The sequence below is a fragment of the Equus caballus genome, chromosome 30 (assembly GCF_041296265.1).
Source record: "Equus caballus isolate H_3958 breed thoroughbred chromosome 30, TB-T2T, whole genome shotgun sequence".
NCBI lineage: Eukaryota > Metazoa > Chordata > Mammalia > Perissodactyla > Equidae > Equus > Equus caballus.
The window spans coordinates 27,482,835-27,510,125 of NC_091713.1; the positions used below are offsets into that span (position 1 = coordinate 27,482,835).

The 27,291-nt window shown below is 35.2% G+C and overlaps 1 protein-coding gene across 7 annotated transcripts in view; it reads right to left on the reverse strand.

Annotated features, from left to right (window-relative positions):
* Positions 1–23,402: 23,402 nt before the first annotated feature.
* Positions 23,403–27,291, reverse strand: part of BRINP3 (BMP/retinoic acid inducible neural specific 3) — a 402,882-nt gene continuing 398,993 nt past the window's right edge. For all 7 annotated transcript variants that reach the window (XM_070256069.1, XM_023632555.2, XM_023632554.2 and 4 more), the window contains one exon: positions 23,403–24,782. In XM_070256069.1, coding sequence (XP_070112170.1) covers positions 23,666–24,782 — 1,117 coding nt within the window. In that variant the 3' untranslated portion in view covers positions 23,403–23,665. The remainder of the gene's footprint in view (positions 24,783–27,291) is intronic.

Sequence of the window (27,291 nt, forward strand, 5' to 3'; positions counted from 1 at the left end):
ACAACTTAGCACCAATACATGGACCAATGGACTTGTGAGAAACCCAGAAGCCAGTCATAAGTTTCCTGTACCTCAGGCAAAGGTATAGCTAAGAAAAATGACATCTAATTCACTGGCCGTGCACCTTCTCCTGGCACAGTCCAGCACAATAAGAAGAAAACTCCCAATTCCTGACTTCTCCCTGAGGAAAAAAAGAGAAGAGTGGAACATACATCCAATGTTCTGTTTTTTTGAGAGGCTGCATGACAGCTGGTTTCTGTCTTGCCTCAATTTAAATGCTAATAGAAAGGAGCACCAGCTTGGAGGCCACTGAGAACAAAAGCCATCTCCATGGTTTGGTCTGGCACCAGTGTGTTTGCAATACTACAGACAGACACTAAGGGAAGCTTCAGGACCATGGTTTCTTCCAAGACCAGACAGATTTGCTGTACCATAGACATACAACTGAGTAGAAAAAGACAAACCTCTTCAACTAGGAGTTTACATGCACAAGCCCAGAGGAGATGCATCCTCAGAAATGGCTTGAGAGGTCTCCAGAATTTCTAGCCAGGATGATTTGTGAAGGTCCTCCCTGTACCAACCCAACCATAAAAACTGGAAGAAGTGGCAGGGTTTTTTTTCCCCCAAATGCCCAAGTCTCAACAGCAGATTACAAAGCATACAAAGAAATGGGGAAATACGGCACAATAAAAAGAACAAATTAAATCTACAGAAATCAATCCTAAAGAAACAAAGATATATCAATAACCAGACAAAGAATTCAAAATAACTGTCATAAGGATGCTCAATGAACCAAAAGCACAGATGGACATCTAAAACAAATTAGCGAAACAATGCATGAAGAAAATCAAAATGTCAACAAAGATAGAAACTATGAAGAAGAACCAGCAGAAATTCTGGAGCTAAACAGTAGAATAATTGGATTAAAATATTCACTGGAGGGGTTCAAGGTCAGAGTTGACCAAGCATAAGAAATAATCAGTGAACTCAAAGACAGGATATTTGAAATTATTAAGTCAGAGGAGCAAAAATAAAGAATGAAGAAAAATAAAGAAGACCTAGGGGACCTATGGGACACCATCAAAAGGAACAACATACTTATTATGAGAGTCCTGGAAGGAGAAGAAAGATAGAAAAGAGCAAAGAGCCTATTGGAAGAAACAATAGTCCAGAAGTTCCCAAATCTTAGAAGGAAATGGACACAGAAAATCAAGAAGCTTAATGAAACCCAAGAAGGATAAACCCAAAGAGATCTACACTGAGACACATTATAGTCAATCTGTCCAAAGTCATCAAGAGACAATCTTGAAAATGGTGGGAGGGAAATCATCACCACTAGACCCACTCTACAAGAACTGCTAAAGAGAGTCCTTCAAGTTGAAACAAAATAAAATATGGCATATACATACAATGGAATATTATGCAGCCTTAAAAAAGAAAAGTAATCCTCTTACATGCTACACAAATGAACCTCAAGGACATTATGCTAAGTGAAATGTCAGTTACAAAAGGACAAATATGGTATAATGCCACTCATAGGAAGAATCCATAGTAGTCAAATTCATAGAAACAGAAAGAGCTGGAGGTAGTGGGGGAGGGGAATTAGTGTTTAATAGGTATAGAGTTGTAGTTTCACAAGGTGAAAAAGTTCCAGCGATCTGTTGCACAACCATGTGAATATACTTAACATTATTGAACTGTACACTTAAAAATAGTTAAGAGGGTAAATTTAATGTCATGTGTTTCTTACCATAATAAAAAAAAGTTGATCGAATAAATGAATAACTGGATATTTTAGAATTAAGGGATTAAAGATAGAAGGCACTCATAGTCATACAACTGTTTTATCTGTCCAGACATTTAAAAATCAGCCTAGTAGCCATAATCCTGACCTTACTTGAATACTGCAACTTTGGATAAGTGTAAGAGATGCTTAGGCAGTAAACGTATGTTCATAGACCCTTACTTCAGTTTAAAAGAAAATCATGAATTAATTCTCTAGCAAATTCCTCTATGTTATTTTGGTAAGCTAAATAAAAGCTTATAAAGATGTCGAGTCTCAGTTCCCATAAACATCGCTTTCATTTGAAAATGGGATTTTGAAGATGTAATTAAATTAAAAATTTTGAGAGGATGAGATTATCCTAGTTTATCCTTGTGAGACTAAATGGAGTCACGTGTGTCCTTCTCAGAGAGGGACAAAAGGAGATTTGACTACACATGCTGAGGAGAAGACGATGTGAAGTCAGAAGGAGAGACTGGAGTGACGTTTCCAGGAGCCAAAAATGCCAGCAGCCACCAAAAGCTGGAAGTGCCAAGGAATGAATTCTCTCAAAGAGTTTCTACAGGGAGTACGGCCCTGCTGGCACCTTGATTTCATCCCAGTAATATTGATTACTTCTGTCCTCCAGAAATGTGAGAAACTAAATTTAAATTGTTTTAACCAACCTTGTTTGTGGCAATTTGTTACAGCAGCCAGAGGATAATAACCCGGTTACTGACTTCACATGGACATGAGTTGTGCTTTGAATGCAAACAATAAAAGCCATGGAATGAATGGTGCTGACTGAGTAAAGAAGAGCTGGAAAAGAAAGAAATTAAGGACCCAAGGGATACAGTTAGTATTTGAGAAAGAAATTTGTTTATGCTATTAAGTATGCAGCAATTTGCATATGGCTAAAGGAAAAGTAATTTCCAGGGTTTTCATACTATCATGCATAAACACTCAATTATCATTTTAAAAAACACAAGTTCAAAAATGAAGTAATTGAAGTGAATGGATAATTAATACACTTTAAAAATTTGCTTAAATGATTCTGTACTGAACAACGTGAGTCACTTATGGTCTCTAAGTTTTTCTTGAAATACAGAGAGACCATGAATGAAGTTACTAAAAGGGATATGTATAAATGCTTATGATATATCATACTGCAATTTTTTAAAGAAATTAAAAATATAGTACTTAAAAGCATAGAGTCTGGGACTAAAACGCCTCCATTTAAATCCTGGTTCTATTATTTACCAGCTGTGTCACCTTGGGTACATTATTTCACCTTTCTGTGCCTTGGTTTATTCAATTTGTAAAGTAGTGATAAAAACAGACTTCACTGGGTTACTCTGTGAATTCAATGGGTTGATATTTGTATACCACTTAGAACTATGTCAGGCATTTAGTTCTCTAAAACTTTTTGTCAATAAGTAAACAAGAGAGACTAAAGTACACCATAGTACTCAGGGCATCAGCTAAATTTATAATTTTCAAGACAACAGTGATTTTAAGTTTTACCAAGTTTATAAATGTCTTAGTCCATTCAGATTATTATAATAAAAGTACTAAAGACTGGGTGGCTCAAGCAACAAGCATTTATTTCTCACAGATCTGGAGGCTGGGAAGTCCAGGATGAAGGTGCAGGCAGATTCAGTGTCTAACGAGTCTTCATTCTGTGCATAGACGATTGTCCTCTCCTGTGTCCTCACATGGTACAAGGGGCTAGGGAGCTCTCCAGGGCATCTCCTCTAAGGGCATTAATCCCATTCATGAAGGTTCCACCCTCCTGACCTAATCACTTTCCAAAGGTCACACCTCCAAATACCATTGTCCTAGGGATTAGGTTTCAACATACGAATTCAAGGGGACACAAACATTCAGCCTATAGCAATAAAAAACTGCTAGTTTTGGAAAACTAAAAGAAAAATAAGTACAATCACGTTAACGCTACCTATTAAGAGTAATATGTTTCAAAAATGTTAACAAAGAAAACAAATATTTAAAAGAGGAAATAGGGGCCGACCATGTGGCCCAGTGGTTAAGTTCGCACGCTCTGCTTTAGTGGCCAGGGGTTCACTGGTTCATATCCTGGATGTGGACCTACACACTGTTCATCAGGCCATGCTGTGGCAGCATCCCACATCGGAGAGCTAGAACGACCTACAACTAGGATATACAATACGTACTGGGGCTTTGGGGAGAAAAGAAAAGACAAGAGGAAGACTGGCAACAGATGTTAGCTCGGGGTCAATTTTCCTCACTGAAAAAAAAGTACTTAAAAAAATTAAAAATAAATAAATAAAAGAGGAAACAGACTGATGAAGGCATGCATGCCTCTGAATGGGACTGGAGGTCTATTGATGAATTATGACTCTTGGGCTTCCCTTTCTTTAGAATCCATATAGGCAACTTTGTTGAGGCATTCTTCCTTTGTAAATGGCAAGGTTACTGAAACAGGCACAGCCTTCTTTTCTAGTCATTGCCTCGTAATGATGTTTTGATTTTGATCAATGTTGAACCATGGACCACCTATATGACAGTGGTCTCATAAGATTAGTGCCAACACACCCAGCTGTATAATAGGCTACAATCCAGGTTTGTATAAGTACACTCTGTGATGTTGGAACAATGATGAAATCACCTAACAATCCATCTCTCAGAACATATTTCCTTCATTAAATGTTACCTGACTCCATTGATCTATTTTGATAAACATTTTTAAAAAAAATTAAAAATTTCTGAATAGACAGTTGAATCTGTTATGCATTAATTTTAATGATTCATCCCTTTGAAAGGTATCTTATCTCTGAATTTTAGATATACTTTTCTGTAATCCCTGTATTCAACATGACTGACAAATTTTCAGGAATTTAATTTATTGTACAAAGTGACTTAACGTAATAAATCATTCATTGTGTTTTCTTTCTGTTCCATCTCATCCTTCAGTCATCATGAGATAATAGACATCATGGTTTTAGCAACAGCTGTATTGGAACTGTGGCATTGTTACTGCAAATGCCAAATATATCTGATTGTGTACCAGAACCCTTGCCAATGGAAATTGGCATTAATTTTTAAATCTCTCTGAACAACCGAGTAAATCATTGTGTTTAGCAATGTTTAAAAAAATGTTTACTCTTCCAAAATCAAAGCGTTTGGATCAAAAGTGAAAATTAAACTTTCAAGCAATGATAAACATATATATTCCTTGCTACCAGGACATGCATTTTCATTCACAAATTATATGGCATTTATTTTATCTGGAATGTCCTCTCATGATCTCTTAAGTTATTAAGGCTCAGCTAACAGCTATCATCACCATTGATATTTTCCAATGACTCTCACCCAAAGAGAGTTCTATTATTTGGATCATTTAGCACATGAAGTCATAGAAATTTTAAAGTTGAAACAGAACTTAAAAAGCGCAAGTAGATATAACTTTGTATGTGAGGAACCGAGGTCCCAGAGGAGTTGAAAGGCATTCCCATTGACCAAAATGCTTAGCAAAAAAAAAAAAATTAGAATTCCTGACTGCAATTTATTATTAAAATAGTAGTTTTTATATTGTATGTTTGCATTCTTAAGAGTTTAAAAAAAATCAGTCAGGTGCCATCAAAGAGGTCAAGAATGCTGTGGAATGATCAGGGCTTAGCTTCCCACATGATACTTCAACCTGATTTCAACCAGAATGCAGACATCACTTCAATTCATATTGTTTGCATAATTTGTATTTGTATTGTAATTTGTACATGGGTTTCAGTTGGAAGAAAGGGTCTTATTGTTAAAAAAATAAACCACTACATTAAAACTTTGCTCTTTTCCATATATTTTTTACAGTGTATTGCTATCCATTTATCCTTCTATCATCTATATACCCATCCACCTATCTATATAGGTAGATAAGAAAGAATGTATGTTCCCTGTCACACAATTTTGATTTTATTGTTCTCAAAGGGGATGACAAGGCCTTATGTCATCCTCCCCACCCAGTTTATTCATAATTGCCTAAAATAAACTATGTATTCAATATAATTTCTGGTATTGATGATAATGAGAGTAATGAAGTCAGCTGAAGTGGAAACATTATGTAAATTTTATCTGTATCAACAGTTTGACATAACTGACATCAACATTAATTAATAAAATTAATGATTCATTAAATGAAATCAAATATCAGAGAAACGTCTTTATAAAGCAGAGTACAATGAGCATATGCTCAACCATATTAAAGGCAGTTTAGGATCACTTAAATAAATAACTTTCTATCAGTTACCAATTCAGCTTTCATTTACATCTCTAGAAATTAAGCATAATGGTAATGAAAATTCAATCGTGTGGGTATTGAAATAATATAGAGTCAAATTTACAAGGTTGCCTTTTGAAAATGTGTGTATGTAGTTTTGGCATTTGACATTGTGCTATTGTGAAGAGACTAAAAATTACAATAGCTTACATAAGATTTCTATTTCTACTTCACATAGTAATGAGGAAACAGGCAGTTAGTCCAGGGATAAGGGGTAGCTTTTCATGCTCATCATATGACTTTTATCTGGGATCCATGACTCTTCCAGGTCCTGACATAATTTTTGTATCCCACCAAGAAGGGAGGGAGAGAAGTACAAGGACTGTTCAACCATGTTCCTATTAAGAGCATGCAGGGTCAGCTTCACAGATGTGCCACCTATGCAGATTCCAAGGACCCTACACTTAGAAGGGCCCCTTGCTTGGGTTAATGCTTTACTGTCACCACCATGAAATTCTTAATAATTGTTAAGAAAGTCTCTGCTTATTATTTTGCATTGAACCTTGCATATTCTATAGCTGGATCTGAGAGAATGAGCCAGGAACACATTCCTTCTTTTCACCTCTTATTTGCCAGAATTTCACCATATGACCACAACTTGTCAAAGAAATGCTAAGGAATGTAATATCCTGCTGATAGCCAGTGCCACCTAAAACTCAGGAGTCCTAATATTAAAAGAAGGAAAGAAAAGGGGCTGACCCAGTGGCACAGAAGTTAAGTTTGCATGCCCGGGGTTCATCAGTTCAGACCCCCGGCACAGATGTATGGACCACTTAGCAAGCCACGCTGTGGCAGTCATCCTACATAAAAAGTAGAGGAAGATGGGCATGGATGTTGGCTCAGGGCCAATATTCCTCAGTAAAAAGAGAAGTTTTGGCAGCAAATGTTAGCTCAGGGCTAATCTTCCCCCAAAAAAAAGAAAAAGAAAAGAATAAATATTACCTGTAGCTAATAAACTCAGCCACTGTGTCCAGATTCTCCATTGTTTCATTCTCAGAAGCTAGTAGTACAACAAGCACATGGCTGGTGCTTGGTATATTTTTTGTTGAATAAATGAATGTGTGTTTCATTTTTTTTAGCTATGTTTTTGGTAAGGAAGATTGGCCCTGAGCTAAGATCTGTTGCCAATCTTCCTCTTTTTTTTCTCCCCAAAGCCCCAGTACATAGTTGTATATCCTAGTTGTAAGTTCCTCTACTTCTTCTATATGGCATGCCGCCACAGCATGGTTTGATGACGGGTGTGTAGGCCCACGCCCAGCATCTGAAAGCAGGTCGCCAAAGCAGAGCGTGCAAACTTAACCACTGTACCACTGGCCAGCCCCTGAACATATGTTTCAATAACTGAATCAACAGAATAAAAACGAACTTAAATCTTTCAACGTTAGGTAGATGCATGTCATCACAGCCTTAAAGAAAATGAGACTGGCCCCATCTAGAAATACTTGATATTAAGTAAATATGTCCAAAGACTAGAAAATACTTCAAAAATCCTTGGCTCACCATAGGCAAAAGTAGATTAGTAGTAGTCCTGTGGAGTTCTATTTTCATAAGTATAGATCGTATTTGATCAAACCATGTGATACACAGGTACAAAATCTCACATTCTCTAACCACTGACTGTGTCAAATCACTCCTGAAAAAAGTAGTCTTAATTCAGACACATTTTGGTGTCCTATCTTCCTTTCTGTAATCACCTTAACCAAGAGTAATACATTTTTTTAAAAAGAGTGTTAGAACAATTACATGTGATGCTAGGTACCCAAATGGTAGGCTGACGCTTGGGAAAGTGACATAAACACACAAATTATAGCAATATAGAGTCATTCAGTATAGAAAAAAACAAGCTTATGTATTAAAATAATCACTATGTTTTATATGTTATTACAGCAGCACAAGGTAACTGATGGCCATTTTGATTACTTAGTATACTTGTATAAGAAATTTAGAAAAATCTCCATCAAAAAAATTATAGCAAAACGGTTTGAGGCCATAAAGGGGTATAAGGTTTGCACTTCTAGAAAATATTCTTGTAAAAAAACTATTTAGTTCCTGCTAAGTCACTGAATAAATGATGCATTTGTATATTTTGTAAATTGCAAATTTTGTGCCCATTACGTGAAAATACATTAGCGTAGTTAGCTATGCAACTGGAGGATGCATTGGAGACAAGGTAATGCATAGGATACATGACTATATTAGAATAAAAGCTGAACAAAAATTTTTAAAAGACCTTAAAGGGACGGACTCAAAAGAGAGATAAATTTCTTTCTTTCTTATGTGACGTGTTGGATGGGTATGTAGGATCTGCACAGAGTATTCATTTCAGAAACAGTTACAGGCTCTGCCATCCTTGCAGCTTGATTTTCTGGGTAGCTCCACTGATGACCACTCACAGGCAGGCAGGAAAGTCAGAGTGAGCTCAGGCTAAGTTTCCTTAAAGCAGGTGAGATGGGAGTCACCAATAGGATTTCCATTCACATTTCATTGGTGAGAATTTAGAAACACAGCCGCATTTACCTAAAAGCGAGGCAAGGAAATGACATCTAGTTGGGAAGCTTTGTACCTAGGGAAAAGCAGAAGAGGAATTTGAAAGAATGAACAAGTATTGTGATAATATGTCCCAGGATACATTATTTAAGAGCTGAGAAAGGTTGAAGAGTTTGAAAATGATTTGTAATTATGAAATTTCTATAAATACACTGAATGTCCTATGGGATTATGATTTCTAAAACAGCTTTTATTTAGAACACATTTATACTTACAGAAAAACTATGAAGATAGGACAGTTCCTATATATCCCACTCCCAATTTCCCCTATTATTAGCATCTTATATTAATATGGTACCTCTGTTATAATTAATAAATATTGTAACATTATTATTAACTAAAGTCTGTACTTTACTCACCGTTCCTTAGCTTTCACCTAGTGACTTTTATTCATTGCTGGTCTATAAAAAAGAATTGACTTTTTTATATTAACCTTGTATCCTTGCTCTGCTAGGGCATCGCAAAACTCTGTGGCAATGAGCACTCCTAGCGCCCAGATGTTGATTTCTAATACCATGCTCCAATAAAAGGAACTAGAGCTCCTTGGAGAAATGACTGATCCTCAGACTAGGATAGGAAATATATGTGAATTGGAAGCATCTTGTAGTGACAGAGAGTGATAATGTGATCAACAAACAAAATCAAAACCCCCTTCATAGTGATATATCAGTGGGACATGGGAGTCAACTTGAAAAGCTTTCATTAGGACAAGCTGGAAAATTGGAGCACAAAATAAGTAAAGTAGTATCAGGTAATAACTCAAAATAAATATCCATAATTCCATACTGATACAAATAAATGAAGGACAAGAGCCATGCCTCCCATGCAGGATTGCAATTAATTTTTGTGGCTTTTATACTTTCAAAGAGGTACAGTGTAACTCCCCAGTCCTTCAATGTGGGGTGAATGCAGTGACTTCCTTTCAAAGAGTACAACAGGGAGAGAGGAAAAAATAATCAGTTTACAGAGCAGAACTTTGACAAACCACTACTTCAGTTAGGTCATCAAGGCCAACATCAACAGTGACAATTCATGTGGATAGTAGGTACCTTTTACATTATAGGATAAATGGCTCTGTGTGGTCTTTTCCCAAAAACACATAGCCCCAGTCTAATTATGACAAGAACATGTATTCCACTGTCATTGGATGGAGTATCCTATAAATGTTGATTAGAACAACTTGACTGACAGTTGCTCAGGTCAACTATATTTTTACTAATTTTCTGTCTGCTTGATCTATTAATTACTGAAAGAGGGATACTGAAATCTCAAACTATAACAGATTGGTCTATTTTCTTCTTTTAGTTCTATCAATTTCTGCCCTGCGTATTTTGATGTTCTGTTCTTAGGTGCATACACGTTGAAGTTTGTTACATCTTCTTGGAGAACTGGCTACTTTTTCATTGTGTAATGCCCATGTTTATCTCAGATTGTCTTCCTTGTTCTGAAACCTGTTTCATCGGCAGTTAATATAGCTACTCCATCTTTCTTTTGATTAGTGTTAGCATGGAATATCTTTTTCAATTCCTTTACTTTTAAGCTTTCTGAACTTTTATATTTAAGATGATTTCTTTTAGGTGACATATAGTTGAGTCTTTTTTATGGATTATCACAATCTGACTTCTAATTGGTGCATTTAGACCACATTTAAATTGGTTATCAATATGCTTGGACTAATATCTACTATATTTCTAATCATTTTATTTTAATTTTATTCTTCTTTGTTTCTGTTTTTTACTGTTTCTGCCTTCTCTGGTTTTAATTGAGCATTTTTATTATCCCCTTTTATCTCCTTTTTTAGCATATCAGTTATACTGTATATTTATTTTTAGTGGCTGTTCTAAGGTTTGTAATACACATTTTTAACTATCTTAATGCCAACTTTAACACTATACAACGTTGTATTATTTCAGGTACCTTATAACAGAGTATCCCAATGCCTTCCTTTCATCTCTTATTGCTGTCACTTATTTCACTTATATATATATATGCTATAATTACCCACCATATTGTTGCTCTTAATACATTAAACAGTTATCTTTTAGATCAATTAACAATAAGAAAAATAGATTATTTTACTTTTATTTATACTTTTATCAATACTTTTCCTTTCTTTACATAGTTCAAGTTTCTGACCCATATAATTTTCCTTCTCCCTGAAGAACTTTTTTCAAACATGTTTTTGTAGGGCAAATTTGCTGGAATGCATTCTCTCAAGTTATTTTGTTTGTTTTGTTTTTGTGCTTTTTCTCTGAGAATGTCTTTTTCCTTCCTAGACTTTTTCTTTTTGAGGAAGATTAGCCATGAGCTAACATCTGCCACCAATCCTCCTCTTTTTGCTGAGGAAGACTGGCCCTGAGCTAACATCTGTGCCCATCTTCCTCTACTTTGTATGTCAGATGCCTGCCACAGCATAGTTTGATAAATGCAAGCCATAGCAAGACAGTGCATAAGTTTGCACCTGGGATCTGAATGAGCAAACCCTGGGCCACTGAAGCAGAACGTGCAAACTTAACCACTGCACCACCAGGCTGGCCCCCCTTCCTAGTATTTTGAGAGACAATTTAACTGAGTGTAAAATTCTGAGTTTTTTTTTCTTTCAAAATTTTAAACATTTTACTCGTCTTTCTTCTTTCTTGCATAACTTAAGACTAGAAGTCTGATTCTTATCCTGGCTCTTCCTCAGTTAAGGTATTTTTTCCTCTGTCTGCATTTGAGATTTTCCCTTGGTCTTTGGTTTTCTGCAGTTCATATATGATATGTTTAGGTGTAGAATTTTTGATATTTATCGTATTTGGTATTTTCTGAGCTTTCTACATCTGTGGTTTGCTGTCTGTCATTGATTTTGACGAGTTCTTTGTCATTATTACTTCAAATATTTCTTTTGTCTCTCTGTCTGTTATTGTGATTATCTGTATGTTACAACTTTTGGAATTATTCCATCGTTGTACTAGTTTGATAGAGCTGCCATAATAAAGTACCACAGATTAAGAGGCTTAAAGAAGAGAAATTTATGGGGACCAGCCCGGTGGTTCAGCAGTTAAGTGCGCATGTTCTGCTTTGGCGGCCCAGGGTTCTCTGGTTCGGATCCCGGGTGTGGACATGGCACTGCTTGGCAAGCCATGCTGTGTTAGGCGTCCCATGTGTAAAGTATAGGAAGATGGGCATGGATGTTAGCTCAGGGCCAGTCTTCTTCCAAAAAAAAAAAAAGATAAATTTATTTTCTCACAATTCTGGAGGCTAAAAATCTCAAATCAAGGTGACTATAGGATTGGTTTCTTCTGAGAACTCTCTCCTCGCCTAGTAGGTGGCTGCCCTCTCCTTGTGTCCTCACATGATCTTCACTCTATATGTTTGTGTCCTAATCGCCTCTTTTTGTAGAGACATCAGTCATATTGGATTAGACTCCATCCTAATAATCCTCATTTTAACTTAATTACCTCTTTTCAGGCCCTGTCTCCATCTACAGTCACATTCTGAGGTACTGGTGGTCAGGACATCACCATGTGAATTTGGGGGGTACACAATTCAGCTCATAATAATAGTTCTTGGATATTCTATTGTGGGGTTTTTTCATTCTTTATCCCCCCCCCCCAGCTTTTCAGTTTGAAAAACTTCTATTGACCTATCTTTAAACCCATGGATTCTTTGATTCCTTTTTCAACTGCATACAATATACTGATAAACTCATCAATGGTATTTTTCTCTTCTGTTAGGGTATTTTTGTTTTCAATCATTTCCTTTTGATACTTATTAGAATTTCTATCTCTCTGCTTACATTACTAATATGCTCTTATATGTTGTCCTCTTTTTTTATCAGCATCTTTAATATATTAATAACAGTTATTTTAAATTCCCTGTCAGAAAGTTCCAACATCTTTTCTTTCCTCCTTGGCAAGCTTGTAATTTTTTGTTGAAATGTAGACGTGTTGTATTGAGTAATAGAAACAGGTACATATGCCTTAGCCAGACTGGAGATGTCAATTTGGCTAGCAGTTGGACTGTGTTTAATGTGTGCTGTAGCTTTAGATGCCAGAGGCCTCAAATTCCTCTTGCTTCCTTATTTTTGCTTCTCCTGTTCATTTTGTTCCTTCAGTACACCCTCACAGAAAGAGCTGACAACTCGCAGCTGTTTCACCTGTGATCCACTGCTGTCATATTGGAGCCCACTGCTGTGGTAGTAAGGTATGGGAGAAAGAGGGGAAGCATTCCATAATCTTTTGATTAAACAGTTGTCTTTTAGTGGATCCCTGGCTCTGCCTGTGACCGAGTGTTTATCTCTAGTAGTATAGTTTCTTTGCCACCCTTTTCATGAGACAAGAAGTCTAATGGGAACTAGAATAAGCAGAGTGCCCTTCCATGGTGGAATAAACTTTGGTAACGGCTTTTTCCTTTGAGAGTAACCCTTTGTTATGGAGAAAGTTCTGGGCATATTTCACAATGATTTCTTTTTCTTCTGTCTGTCAGACCTATCTGGTCATCCTTTTTGATCTTCACCATGAGAACCTGTTGGACTTCTTAAAGGTAAAATTCACAAAAGTTGCAGGGAAGGCTAGAATACCGCCGGGAGATTCTCAACATTGTGCTGGACCAAACTCAGCACCCAGCAATTCATCAAAATTACCATTTAGGTGCTCCCATCAGTTTAAGGCTCCAGCAGTTTCTGTTCCAGATAAGCATATCTTGGCTGTTATTCTCTGAATTTATCTTTTTCTCCAGATTTGGGGTTTGTGGTTTGATCTGAAAACTCAGTTCTCTAACAGGTTCAATAAAAGTGACTGATTTTTAGTTACTTCAGTTTGTTTCTTAATGTGTGGACAGTAGTGATTACTTCCAAGCTCTTTATATGTCAACATTGAAACCGGAAGTTGAATTATGATGCTTTATTTTGTATATTAATACAGTATTATTTTATTGCATATATTTTGCTATAATTTGTTACATAAAATTAAATTATCATCATATTTGATTGAGAGGACACTGCATGATTTTATTTTTAAGGAGTTTAGAAGATTCCATCAGCTTTCTGTGTGAAATTAGATGTTTATTATAGCCAATGTTTAATTATATAAAGTAAACAGGATGGAAGCAAAGCATAGAAAATAAATTTCTGAATTATGGTCAAATTTTATTAGTATAGTTCCAGTAGCCCTTTCATTACAGATACAAAAGCAAAAGAGTAAAAGCTCCCACCACCCCACCCTTTTGCTTTCGTTCTTTCTTTTTCTTTTTCTTTTTTTTTACCGTACTGAGATTCCTAAGAGGAGGGATCACATTAAAAATCCTTTATATGCTCAACACCTTCCACAGTCTCTGATACATATTAGCAAATGTTTATTTGATAAATGAGAAAGCAATTAAGTACTGATAGAAATAGAATGACTTAAATGCAAGAAAAATAAACAGCAATAATCTGGAAAGTGAATGATCATCTGGGCCTTGATGCTCTATAGTAGGCTGAATTAACGTCAAATAATTCAAATTTTGAAGATGGAAGATGTTAGAATTTTAAAAATTAAAAGCAAGTGAATATTTTGTCATTTTAAACTAAATTTATACTATTAAAATTCATAACAGAATCTTTCTAGAAAAAAATCACAGATGGTACTGAGGCAAACTGAATAGTAGAAATCTGTTGTATGTTTTTTCCCCCATTTTTCTTTTTTTGAAGCTCAATCCAATATTAAATAATAACGACAAAACAATATTTGAGTTCATTTAGTGGAGTATCACTCTACAATCCACTTCTTGCTATTTTTCTGCCTCATCTCTTTCCATTTTCTGGTGAAACTGAATGCATTTGTGATTGGTACACCTGATATAGATTTCTGCTATTTCAAAAGAAAATAATGATTACATACAATGTAAATTAGTGAGGATGTTTTTATTAGAAAGAGGCATTTATTAAACTATTTGTAATTTTACCATAGCAGATAACAAACTAGCTGGTAAAGATTTGGGGGATCAGAGAATATGAAAATGAATTACTATATAATATACACTACATAATGTGTATGTATTTTATAAGTTATCTTATTACTTGTTAGAATTTTTCTGACCAAATGAAACACAACAATATAATACCCTAGAGTGTAGAATTCTTCAAATCAGGAGGATCATAGAGAGTTTTCATAAGTATAATTGAGACAAAACATTTAACACACTCAATACTTCCTCACATTTAATAAGTAGAACATTTTTTAAGTATTTTGTTTTATCTCACATATTTTACCACTATAATCATCGACATTTAAATGACAAGTATAATATTTTTTCATTAGTCAATATTTACAAAGATTTCTTTTAGAGAAAGATATGCTTTTATATTTATTGATGGTATATATAGTTCTTATATAGATATTAGAGAATCTGAAAATCCAGAAAATTATTTGGCATGGCTAAATTTTATTTAAAAAAATACAAAAGTGCTATTATTTTTTTTAAGTATTGATGCTGCTGGCCTCTCTTACCTTAGTATCTCAAAGTGGAGGAGGATTGTCTGCTGCAACTGCAAGAATTAGCAAGTGTCAACCACTTACGTTGAAATAATTATATAATAAAACAACTATTATGGTAATTTTGGTTTTCTGCCAAAATTATTTTATTTAAAAAATTAAATGTGTTAGCTCTTTCGTATGAAACTCAAGGAAGTGAATTTCTTGAAAAAGTCACTCATTTTCCATACTCTTCTCTTTTGTTTTGGGTTTTTGAGATGGTTCTTAAAGGAAGGACATCTAAATTTATATTTGAAATATATGTTTGCATCATCATCCTTTATTAAATATTAAAAGATGAAGCGTATTAGATGAATAATGCGGAGCTCTTGTAGTAGAATCAGCCATATGTTGTGGATATAATGACCAATGGATACTATTTAGAGGATTGAATGATGACTAAATTTAGAAGAAAAAAAGAATATTACTCATTTTATAGTGTTGACTCTTAGCTGTGATGATTTCAAATTTACTATAATATAAGCATGTACAAGGTTAAAACGGTTACAAATAAGAATAATTTTTATAGAATCTTTAAATTCAGAACCACCTTTCCACGTCACTCATTCACTGATTCCCCAGTTACTGGACTTATAAATTACACTACGTACTAGAAACTTTGACTTCAAGCTTGTCAACAACTGTACATATTACAGATTTCAAAAAAGAATATGAATATGTATGATTTCTGCTTTCTAAGAATCTACAATCTAATAGATCTATAAAAAATTGAGTACAGTAAAATATTATTTTTACCTTGATGCAATTGGAGCATAAAAGGGAATGGTCCATTTTACTAATGAGAAGATGAAGAATAAATTCAAATTTATTCAAATATGAGATAATTTTTCATCTGACTCATGAATGAGAATTATTATTTTCCTTTTAGAAGGCAATCAAGGACGGAGGATGGAAGAATGTTGCAGGTAGAAGACAAGATGCTGCATAAGAAGAAGTCTGGAGGCATGTAAGAGCATGCCACCTTCTCACTGAAAGCACTTTTATGTGGGTAGATCATAGTTTGGTGTGAAATAAATACTTCGGAAGTGGAGGATAGGGAAATAGACAAGCACTAAATTAATAAAGGAATTACATACCAATTAAAGAGTTAGATCCCTATTCTGTAGAGAGATATGTAACATTTCCATTTTAAAAGGTTTGTAATTTAAAAGTTCACCTTCGTGACTCAGTGGAGGATGGATTGGAAAAATATCAAGAGGAATTAGAGGAAGAAGATAAATCGTGGACTTCCATCAATATAGCAGACTCAGCAATTTGGGGAAAAAACTCCCTACCAAACACTTAAAACTGACAAATTAAATAAACAAATATTCGACTCTTTTTAAGCAGAGCTAACAAGTAAGAAAGCAAAAGAAGTCATCAGAGCCCCCAAATTAAGTAGAAATTGAAAAGCAGAGGCTGGTATCAACCTTGGGATAACAGAGGAAGTGTGGGCAGGATGATGATGGAGGCTCATGAACAATTGGAGCCTTGCTAACCAGCTGGTTCAGATTTTAACTACCATGTAAGAACATTAGGAGAGGCCTTAAAATATTTAAATGGATAATAAAGATAATGAACATATACAAACAGCAGCTTATAAAATGCATACAACGAGGTTGAACCAAGATGGCAGGATGGTCTCCTACCTAGAAAAAGTCACTTCATAGATGAGGCTGCTCGGATGAAACAAGAAGAGTGAGAGGACCACACCACAGAGGCATACTGTCAAAACCATCCATTGGCTACATGTGATGACTGAGCCCTAGAAAGGTGGCAAGTCCTAACTGAGATGGGTGTAAATGTAAAGCATATACTAGATTTCTTAAGACTTGGTACCAAAAAATAATATAAAATATCCCTTGATAATGTTTCATGTTTATTACATTTAAAATTATAACATCTTAGATATTTCGGTTTAATTAAAATATGTTAAAGTATCTCTCTCCTTTTTTCTTCTACTTTTAAAAAAATACAGCCACAAGAAAATTGGAAATTACACAATGGGCTTGCCTTTGTGGCTTAAATTATCTTTCTATTGGACAGCTCTGTCCTAGGGAATAACCTTTTAACATTAGAGATCCCCCCATTGATCAGTGGTATTATTTTCTGTTGATAGTGTTAACTTGCTAAGCCACTAGAATTTAATTTGCTCTTTGTTTTTGCTTTAAGATATAAATTTGGTTATTGAATTCCCTTTTCCAAAGAGAAAATCAAATGCCCCAGCCTTTATGAACCACTTTCCCTTGAAGCATTTAAAATGACAATTTTATCCTAAATGCCATTTCCACACCTACTACACTATATTTCTGGATATGATATTTTTCCACCACTTACACTTTTTAATGTCTATTGATGGACACCCACTAATCAGTTTTATTTTCAAATTGATTTGTTTGTTCACGCATTGTTTCTCCAAACACGGCTTTAAATTACTGTGTTATGTTTATAATAATAAAAGATTCCATTAAGATCTTGTTTAATTGGAAGCAAACTTAAAAATTATTTTGGGATACAGGCTACATCTTTTACACTATTGAACTAATCTTCTGAAAGCATTATATGTATTTCCCAAACTGTCAGTTTAGTTTTGAATTTTTCTTTGTAATCATTTTATGAAATTTATTTTCTATATTTATCTAGATAAGCTCCTGCCCTTCATATTACAGTTTCTTCTTTTGCATTAAGACTTTCCAACTTACAGTGAGAGAAATATCCAACTGTGTTAGAAATAATGATCTAATAGCGTATTTTTTGCTGTAAAAATGAAGAGCCTCTTTTGTTCCACCACAAACTCGTCACTAGTGGTTCATTTAGAAGCATTGTATACATTTATTACTCTTATTTTTATAATAGTTTTAATATTAATTATCCTAGGTCTCTCAAATACTATGTATATATAATCTACATAAACATAGAGTATATTCACTCTATAAAGGAGTTGTTCCTTATTTTTTCCATTTTAATGATTTGGAATGGGTACATTTTAAAGAATCTGCCTAGGTTACTATAAAACAGCAAACAAAATTATATTTCAACATCAAGCAGGTAAGAAATACTTTAAATACTTATATGTAAAATGATGATATTGATTTCAGTTTTCCATAGTAAATAATTCATTTTTAAATGTATTACTATTGGGACTGGCCCCATGGCCCAGTGGTTAAGTTCACATGCTCTACTTGGTGGCCTGGAGTCCTCCTGTTCAGATCCTGGGCGTGGACCTACACACGGCTCATCAAGCCATGCTGTGGCAGCATCCCACATATGAAGAGCTGGAATGACCTACAACTAGGATATACAACTACGTGCTGGGGCTTTGGGGAGAAAAAGAAATAAAAGGAGGAAGATTGGCAAAAGATGTTAGCTCAGGACTAATCTTCCTCACAAAAAAAAAAGCATACCTTAAAAAAAGGTATTACTATTGACACTTTGAGTGTTATATTCTGTATTATTGATAAAAAACTTTTTAGGAGCCCATTTTTTCTTATTTATTCATTCTTGCAATTTTGAAGATCCTTTCAGGACTGTTTTATGCCAATAATAATGCTGGTTGGAGGGAGAAACAACTTGGAAACCTGTAGTAAGGTCACTATCTTTTTTCCTTTCTTGTTTTTTTTTTTTTTTTTTTGAGGAAGATTAGCTCTGAGCTAACATCTGCTGCCAATCCTCTCTTTTTGCTGAGGAAGACTGGCCCTGAGCTAACATCTGTGCCCATCTTCCTCTACTTTATATGTGGGACACCTGCCACAGCATGGCTTGACAAGCAGTGCCATGTCTGCACCCAGGATCTGAACCGGGAAACCCCGGGCCACTGAAGCAGAACGTGAGAACTTAATTGATGTGCCACCAGTGGGGCCCCGTAAGGTCGCTACCTTACCTCAAAACCCTTGTATTCAATTTACTTTCAGAATAGCGTTTTACTCATCACCAGTACTGCATATGTATTTAATTAATCAAGTCAAATGTAGTATAGTTATTATGTGATAGTTATACTGTATAATGATGGAATGAAATAGTACTTCCCATTAAATGATTAGTCTGATTGCCAGTACATGACATAATTTCAAGTGTGGAATTTTTGCTTTGGATTGAATTTGATTTATATGTACTAATTTTCCACGCTTGGTTGCATGTCCTCAATATCAAGTGATTTGACATAGATATTCTCATTGATCAGCCGTTAGTTCATTAAAATAGCTAATTTTGCCTTCATGTAAAAAAAATGGAGACGTAAAAATTTCCAGCTAAATGATATTTACCAAATATGAAATATTATGGGGTGATTGAATTATAATTTATATTTCTATCTCCAGGCTTTCCTAATCACTTAGACGGAAGAGAGGAGAATGGAATGTCAACAGCAGTGAACGGACATGGCAAAACGTCAAGTCTCAGGTTTTCAAAATTCAGCTGATTGCACTATCAGTGTCCACTTATGACCCGAGAGAAAATGGAATTTTGGTAAAGGATTATTATTCTAATTATATGATCCAGGCACCAAATCAGAATGAGATTGTTATCACAGTTTCTCTCAGGTGGATTTATTTAACATGTTCATTTCAGTTGTCACATTGATTTGGGAGATTTATACGCAGTTTCTTAAAATCTTAAGCCAAATTTATTACTTAGAAGTTGTATTTTCTACTAGGTTTCCAAAACTTTCCAATTTCCTTCCAGCTGAGTTTCTATATTCTGTAACACCCACTTTAGCAAATATATAGTTTTATTTTGTTCTCAAATTGTTTCAAATGGCTTATTTTCTTCAAATGAATAAATTTTAGGACTATTTATACTGAAGAGATCATCAATATCTTCCACAATAAAAGAAAGAGTCTCATTTACAAAAAAGGGACAAATGTGATAGAGGGTAGTACAGGGTCCTGGTTACTTCCAAAATACTTCTTCACAAAAAAAAAAAAAAAAAAAAAAATAGAAGAAGAGGAAGAAGAGAGGAAATTAATATTCTTGCATTATTTAAATGCAGTTAGGGACGACCTGCTATTTCAGCATTTTGTTTTTTTGGAGCTAATTGTGATCATTTGAATACTGATTTAACTGGCTAAAAATCAATTTGAAATTCCAGTATAGGAAGGTAAGTCAAAGGATGATAGTCATCAAAATAGCTAGAGTAGTAAGAGATGTTCCTGGAGAAAATGTATTAATAAATTTTCGATTTTCAGAATTTCCAGTTTCATTGAATTTATTAAGTTCAATTAATTCCTAATTTAGAGACCTGAATTAGTAATATCAAGAAAGCAATCAAATGCCCTGTATTTTAAACTATGATTTGACATATGCATCTCTCAATATTTTGCTCTAAATAAGATTTTGATGGCAAAGTTATTTTTATTAAAAATTCTCAAGTTCCCAAAGCAATAATGAGCAAAAGTGTTTGCATATAGACCAATTTAGAAAAAATGAAATGTTTATGGGCTGCATTTTTTCCCATACATTGGAAAACATGTATTAAATTAGATCTTTTTGTCTATTGCTTATTGGATACTAATTAACAGCTGGTAATATATGGGGAACAGAAATATACAATATGTGTTGATCGTTTATTCTTTAGATCTGTATAGCACTTTAGAATTTGCTGGGTATGTTTACTTACATTGTATTATGTTATCTTAGACACAGCAGTCAGAGAAAGGCATTCACATTACTTCACTTTCGGGGGAAAGTGGACTCACAGATATAAAGGTTTCAGACTGTGTTACCAAGACAACTGGAAATAAGATAATTTGATCCTATCCAATGGATAGAATTTTTTGCACCAACACCTGCCAGGCACAAGAAGTCCCAGGATAAAACCCTAGGTGTGTACTTCCTTACCTGTGGCTGGAGGCTCTTCTTGCTCACAAGCCAGCCAGGGCAGAGCGAGCTGAGCAATAAAAGTCGCACAGCTGACAATTTCCTTACGTTCCAGGGGATGGTTGTCGTTCAGAGGCCATTGGTCACCATGCATGTTGCTAAGTGGGTTTCTGGGTCTCAGAGGCTCTGGACAGCTGGGACTCCAAGACTTTTCTGGAAAAAGTCCTAGTGGCAATTCTGACTTTTACAGCAAATGTATTGTCTATATTTGCTAAGCTTGGTCATTCTGTGGATGATTGATTTTGGATGATAAATTCTGGTTTTATTTAATTGTTTAGGTATATTACGAAGGTATATGTTTCCTAATGAGTTAGACCTGAATTTCATAAGTGATTCTGGTTTCACCATGAGGCTTGCACGTAATGAGATTAAATACACAAATAGGACATTCATTTAAACCTCAGTGGTGTAGTAAAAAGAGGATAATCCATTCTAGAAAAGTCTGTGTTGGAACCTTTGTCGTTCAGCTTTTCGGTTTATAATCATAGGGAGTTTGACAAACCACTCTGAGCCAGTTTTTTTTTTCCACCAAGAAAGTGGGAATAATACTCCATAACCTAGTGTTGTACATAAAGCAAATATCTGCTATGATACCAGAAAGATAGTGTCTAATAAATGTATATATTTTCTTTTTTTTTTTAAATATTGGCACCTGAGCTAACAACTGTAGCCAATCTTTTTTTTTTTTTTCTGCTTTATCTCCCCAAATCCCCCCGGTACATAGTTGTATATCTTAGTTGCAGGTCCTTCTAGTTGTGGCATGTGGGATGCCAACTCAACGTGGCCTGACAAGTGGTGCCATGTCCGTGCCCAGGATCCGGACCAGTGAAACTCTGGGCCACCACAGCAGAGCGCGCAAACTTAACCACTCAACTACGGGGCTGGTCCCTGTATATATTTTCTATTAAATTTCCTACAATAGCAGAAAGGAAAAAAATCAGGCGACTGAAAAAGAAAATGGAGGGGCCAGCCCCGTGGCTGAGTGGTTAACTTTGCTGTTCCACTTTGGCAGCCCGGGGTTTGCTGGTTTGGATCCTGGGCACAGAGCTAGCACTGCTCATCCAGCCATGCTTTGGCACATCCCACATAAAAGAGCTAGAATGACCTACAACTAGGATAGACAATTATGTACTGGGGCTTTGGGGAGAAAAAAAGAGGAAGATTAGTAAAAGATGTTAGCTCAGCGTCAATCTTCCTCACCAAAAAAAAAGGCATAAAAAAGAAGAAAATCAGCTACCTAGACACTGGTGGAAGAACAATACCTTGTTTATGGTAAGTTGAATAAAAATTTATTGTCTGAACTTCTTGTTCTTAAAATGCTTTGGAATAGAAAACAAACAGGTCAAGAATCCAGAATGTCTGTGTAACATTTTTGTCGTCACTCTTATTGTTTACATTCATGTCATGAGTTCCTCCCTCTGTGCCCTGAGAAATGACTTCATGACCTCAACAAAAAACCTGGGCTGGACCACACATTTGTTTAAACTACAAGAAATGTTTATGAAATATTTAAACAAGAGTTGAGCGATAAATGTCATAAGCACGCTTTACAGATGCTTCCATACAACTAACCAAAAATGCAATTTAAATTCATAGAAAAAAAGTACTCATTACAGATCTAATGTTACAGCTCAGGCAATATGGGAACTCAAATTTCAAACCAACTATGTGACCTAAAATTAGTTTTATATTGAAAGAGTTGCCCTTTAAAATATATTTTAGTTACAGTAGTTTCTCTGGGAGAAAAAAAAATGTCTATTTACATCTGAATTAGTTATTTTATCATTTATTTTATACCAACTCATTATAATTTGTGAATTCTAGAAATAGCTATTTTATTGACATTGGTAACGTGCTGGAATAACTAGGTTTTCAGTACTTGAAAAGAAAATGATTGTGGAGAGTATGCTGATTATTGGTTATTAGAATGTAGAAAGAGACTGACAAAGCGAGTTGCTAAGGAAATTAAGGGTTTACTTTTTCCATGATGTGCTTATAATAACACTGACTTTTCTGTACGTTTGCTGAAATGGTCTGGTATTTAGCTGGGAAACAGTTTATCTGTTTATTTTAATAATGATAGTGTCTCTAGGAATGGCTTCTAAGTACAGATAACGATCCTATGCCACTGTCATTATGCCATTAACCATAAAAATACAACTGAATACCAAGCACTGTACCTAGTTGGGTTTTCCCTAAAGACTATTGAAAGCAATCTTCAAATGTTTCCATTAAAAACATTTTGGTGACTTTCCCCCAGGTTCTAACAAGCTACATCAAAATAGAAGTCATTTCATGGAAAAAAGGAACCCCACAGCACTTCTTTTTAATAACTGTTGAGCTACAAAATTTTATTGTCATCTTTTGATGTTCCCTCTAGAGGATGTAATGCACAAAAGCATTGCCACGGAACATATAAAATTACAAATGAAATTTATTGTAAAAAGTAGAATGTCTTCTAGACTGGTGTCAGTATTTATTTCATTCATAAACCAAAACCGCAGTATAATATATTCATTGTCAGCGAGTTCATGAGTGTAAATTGCCATACAACGTTATTGACTGATATAAGACAGATATTGAAAAGACAATTTAAATTTACTCTTCCAAACATAAACTGTTCCACAAAAGCACTGTAAAAACTCCTTCAAGATTTTGGGTTGTGCTTGACATTTACGGTTAACTACATAATTTGGTCGTGTCGTAATCCACTGTGTTTGGCAATTTGGCGTTAAATGCCTGCAGAGCTGACAGGATCCTGACCACCTCACTAGTAGACAGCTTGAGTCTGTGACGAAGCAAGCAAGAGAAAAGATCTAGACGACGCTGACCAGGTGGGGAGAGTTTATTTACACGGTCTCTTATCTCTAGAAGTTGCAAAAGTGCTGAGTCCTGGGATCCCTGAGTGTAGGGGTAGTCCAGCTGCAAAATCAGGTCCCGAATTGCTTCAGGGTCAAAGTGCATGCTGTAGCCAAACACTTGAATGTTATTGATTTTCATATAGCCCAGGTTCCGCGAAGGGTCAATAAATTCCAGAGGTTCGTAGTAAATGCTCTCATTGCCATTGGGGCCGTTGGACTTGATGCGGCTTCTCAGGTAGATGTGGACGGTCTCAAAAAAGGTCTTCCATTTGTTCCCCAGAGTCAGGGACCAGTTATAGCACTGCAGGGGGAGGTCCAGCTTAGTCCGCTCCCAGTCTGGAAAGCTGTTTTCATTCACAGGCATAAACCAGCTCTCAGAGTGGCTGCCTCCGAAGGGATTGACGTAGACAGCCAACACGGGCTCCAAGGTGCTGTTTTTAGTTAAGCAAATCTGTAACGACAGCCCCAGGATCATATGGACCAAACTGGACTTGTACTTGTTGCTCTTCAAGGTGAGCAGCATGCGCTTCCGCCAGGAGGGGTCAAACCAGCTGTTGAGGCGCATGTCGTTGCTGATGAAGATGGCGTGGACTTCTATTCGTCTGTCTGTTTTCTGCAACAGGTACTTCATCTCGAGGTCTTGCAGGTCGGTCTCGAAGCCAATGTAATGGTCCGTGGCCTCGGCGACCTCGGGCTTGCAGAGGCCCTGGCTCAGCATGTAGCCCGTGTTGCAGGCGCCGCAGCGGGTGCGGTTGTCGGGGGCGCAGCTCAGGCAGGCAGCGGCGTCGCCTACCGCGCAGGGCAGGGGCGTGGTGCAGGCCACCTGGTCGCTGGGACACGTGCACGAGTGCGTCTCCTCCGAGAAGCTGCCCAGCAGGCCGTTCTCGTTGCAGTAGAGGAAAGACTGGATGCGCGTGAGCCAGTAGGTGGAGGTTCTAGAAACACAAAACAAAACGGAGCTGTGTAAATGCAAAGACATTCTTTGTGTGCTGCAGTAAAGCTCATCTTAGCCGTGAAAGCTTCGCTATCATTTCTTCAGGTCATCTCCAGCCAGGTATTTAACTGTCATGAAAGATCCATGTAGTTCATAAATGAAAAAATTATAAATATTTATATATTTATTAATAAATATATTTAATATTTAAACATGAAAATATATAAATATAAAAATTAAATAGAAATATTCAAAATATTGAAATATTAAACATTCAACTATAAAAATATATATTTGTATAAATAAATTAATATAATTTTTATATAAAGTATAAATTTAATATATTATGTTTATTAATATAACATTATTGTTGTATGTCATATAACATATGTTAATATATAATATATAAATTATAAATTTATATAAAATATAAATTTAAAATTTCTTTAAATAATATATATTATAAATATATACCTTATATATTTATATCTGTATATTGTATTTATAAAATTTATATATAAAATTTATGTATTTTATATATAAAAGAAAGTTTTATGTTAAATATATGTTTATATATAGTTTATAATATATAAAATACAAAATATATATTTTCTATGATATATATTATATATAAAGATTTACATATTATATTATATTCCTATATTTATATTACATGTATATTTTGTTCATCATTGCACAAGATTATATATGGAGAGAGATACTTAGTTTGAACTGGACTACTGCATGGAATGCCTTCTGAAGAGATTGTATGCCATCTCACTCCTGTACTTGGAAGCTGATTATGAATATAATTGGGTAGCTTATTATTTTGAAATGATATCTAATAACAGGAAATAAAAATGCTTTTTTCATAAAATATCTAGAGCAGAATTAGAGCATAGAAATGATGATTGTTCATTCATTTACTCTTAGCTTCAGAGAGCGCTAATGTTGCGAAAAGCTGAAATAGAAAGAAAATGGATATGAAAGAAAAATAAATTCTAAATTGTCACTCAGAGTATTTAAATCCTAGGGGTTTATCAACATTGAAAGAACAAGTACCCGCTGAGAGGGAAAATATTATTAAAACATGTTTGATTTTATTCTTGCAGGCTGCTCAAGAAAATTGTTGAAAATATTAAAACCAACTACAAGTTCTTTTAAGAATGGTTAAGTGTGTTAGTTTAATGTGTTTGATTTCAGTCATTAACATTTTTTTCTTATTTATACCCAAAAATCAGGCTAATCATGATGCAAATTTAAGATCTTATTTTTCCTGTTTTTGCACATTATTCAAGCTGTTTTGGTGTGTTTAAAATCTCAGTAAAATAATGAAGGAAAACTGCATGGCCGTGAAATCAGATAATTCTTTGATTCTTTAGTGCTGCTTTCTCATCCTAGCTGTATGATCATGGAAAAGTTACATGGCTTCTATAAGCCACAATTCTCTCAGGGGAAAAATGGGCCTGGTAATATCTTCCCTAGTGAGTTCTTGTGAGAAATAGGCTCAGACTGTATGTATGTGGTTAGAACACGGCACAGTGGATGTATCATGGTAGACACTCAAAAAATGCATCTCTTTTCAGTATTCTTATGCCTTTCTGGCATTCATTACTTAGTGCACATGAGATTTCTGCAAAATGTCTCTATTGTACTCAATCTTTCAGACTTACTACACTGCTGTCATTTTATTGTATTTGTGTATGCTGAATACTGGTAAAATACAGGTATTAATCTGTGTGCATAATCAATAAAACCAACTTATTAAGATATTCAGAGCCATATTTGAGCTATTTATATTATATAGTCATTTTTGGTCCCTGTCCATGCTCCTCTTGCAACATAACACGAGTTTTTTCAAGTAAGCTCTTTCCTGTTTTCCAAAATAAATTAAATAATTCCTGTATTCCCTCATAATGTGTACTCATTTTTCTTCATAGTGCCTTTTTCCACTTAAAATTTTATATTACTGTGTACTTACTTGTTTATACTCCATTTTTCCCATTAAATATAATATCCAGGCAGCCCGAATCCTGTATGATCTGTTTATTACCGTATGTCCAGTGCTTAGTAAAATGCCAGGAGATTACAGCCCTTAAATATTTACTGAATATGGAATCAAATGCAGCAATGAATTAAAGGAATATTTTCTCAATAAGTGTCTTTTTAAGTGAAATATAAAGCCCTAAACTGCACGTTTAACACAGTTGTAAAGACCTTGCTCCCAAGTGGCAGAAAGTGGAGTTACACAACGTACTTTGACATTTCCACAGTTAAATACATAAAAAGCCTTTCTTTTCCAGCATTCCTTAAATGTAACTGTTTTCTGTAGACCCAGAGGAAAAAGGAAAGCCAAACCAAACCCAACCAAAACATAAAACCTTTTCCTCTAAATTATTTCTCACACTGGAAGACACTGACTGGAAAGCTAACCCTATCAAATTCATTTCCAACTTTCTCTAGATACTTTAAAAATAACTTTTCAGAAAAATCCTCCCAGGGTTATGGCC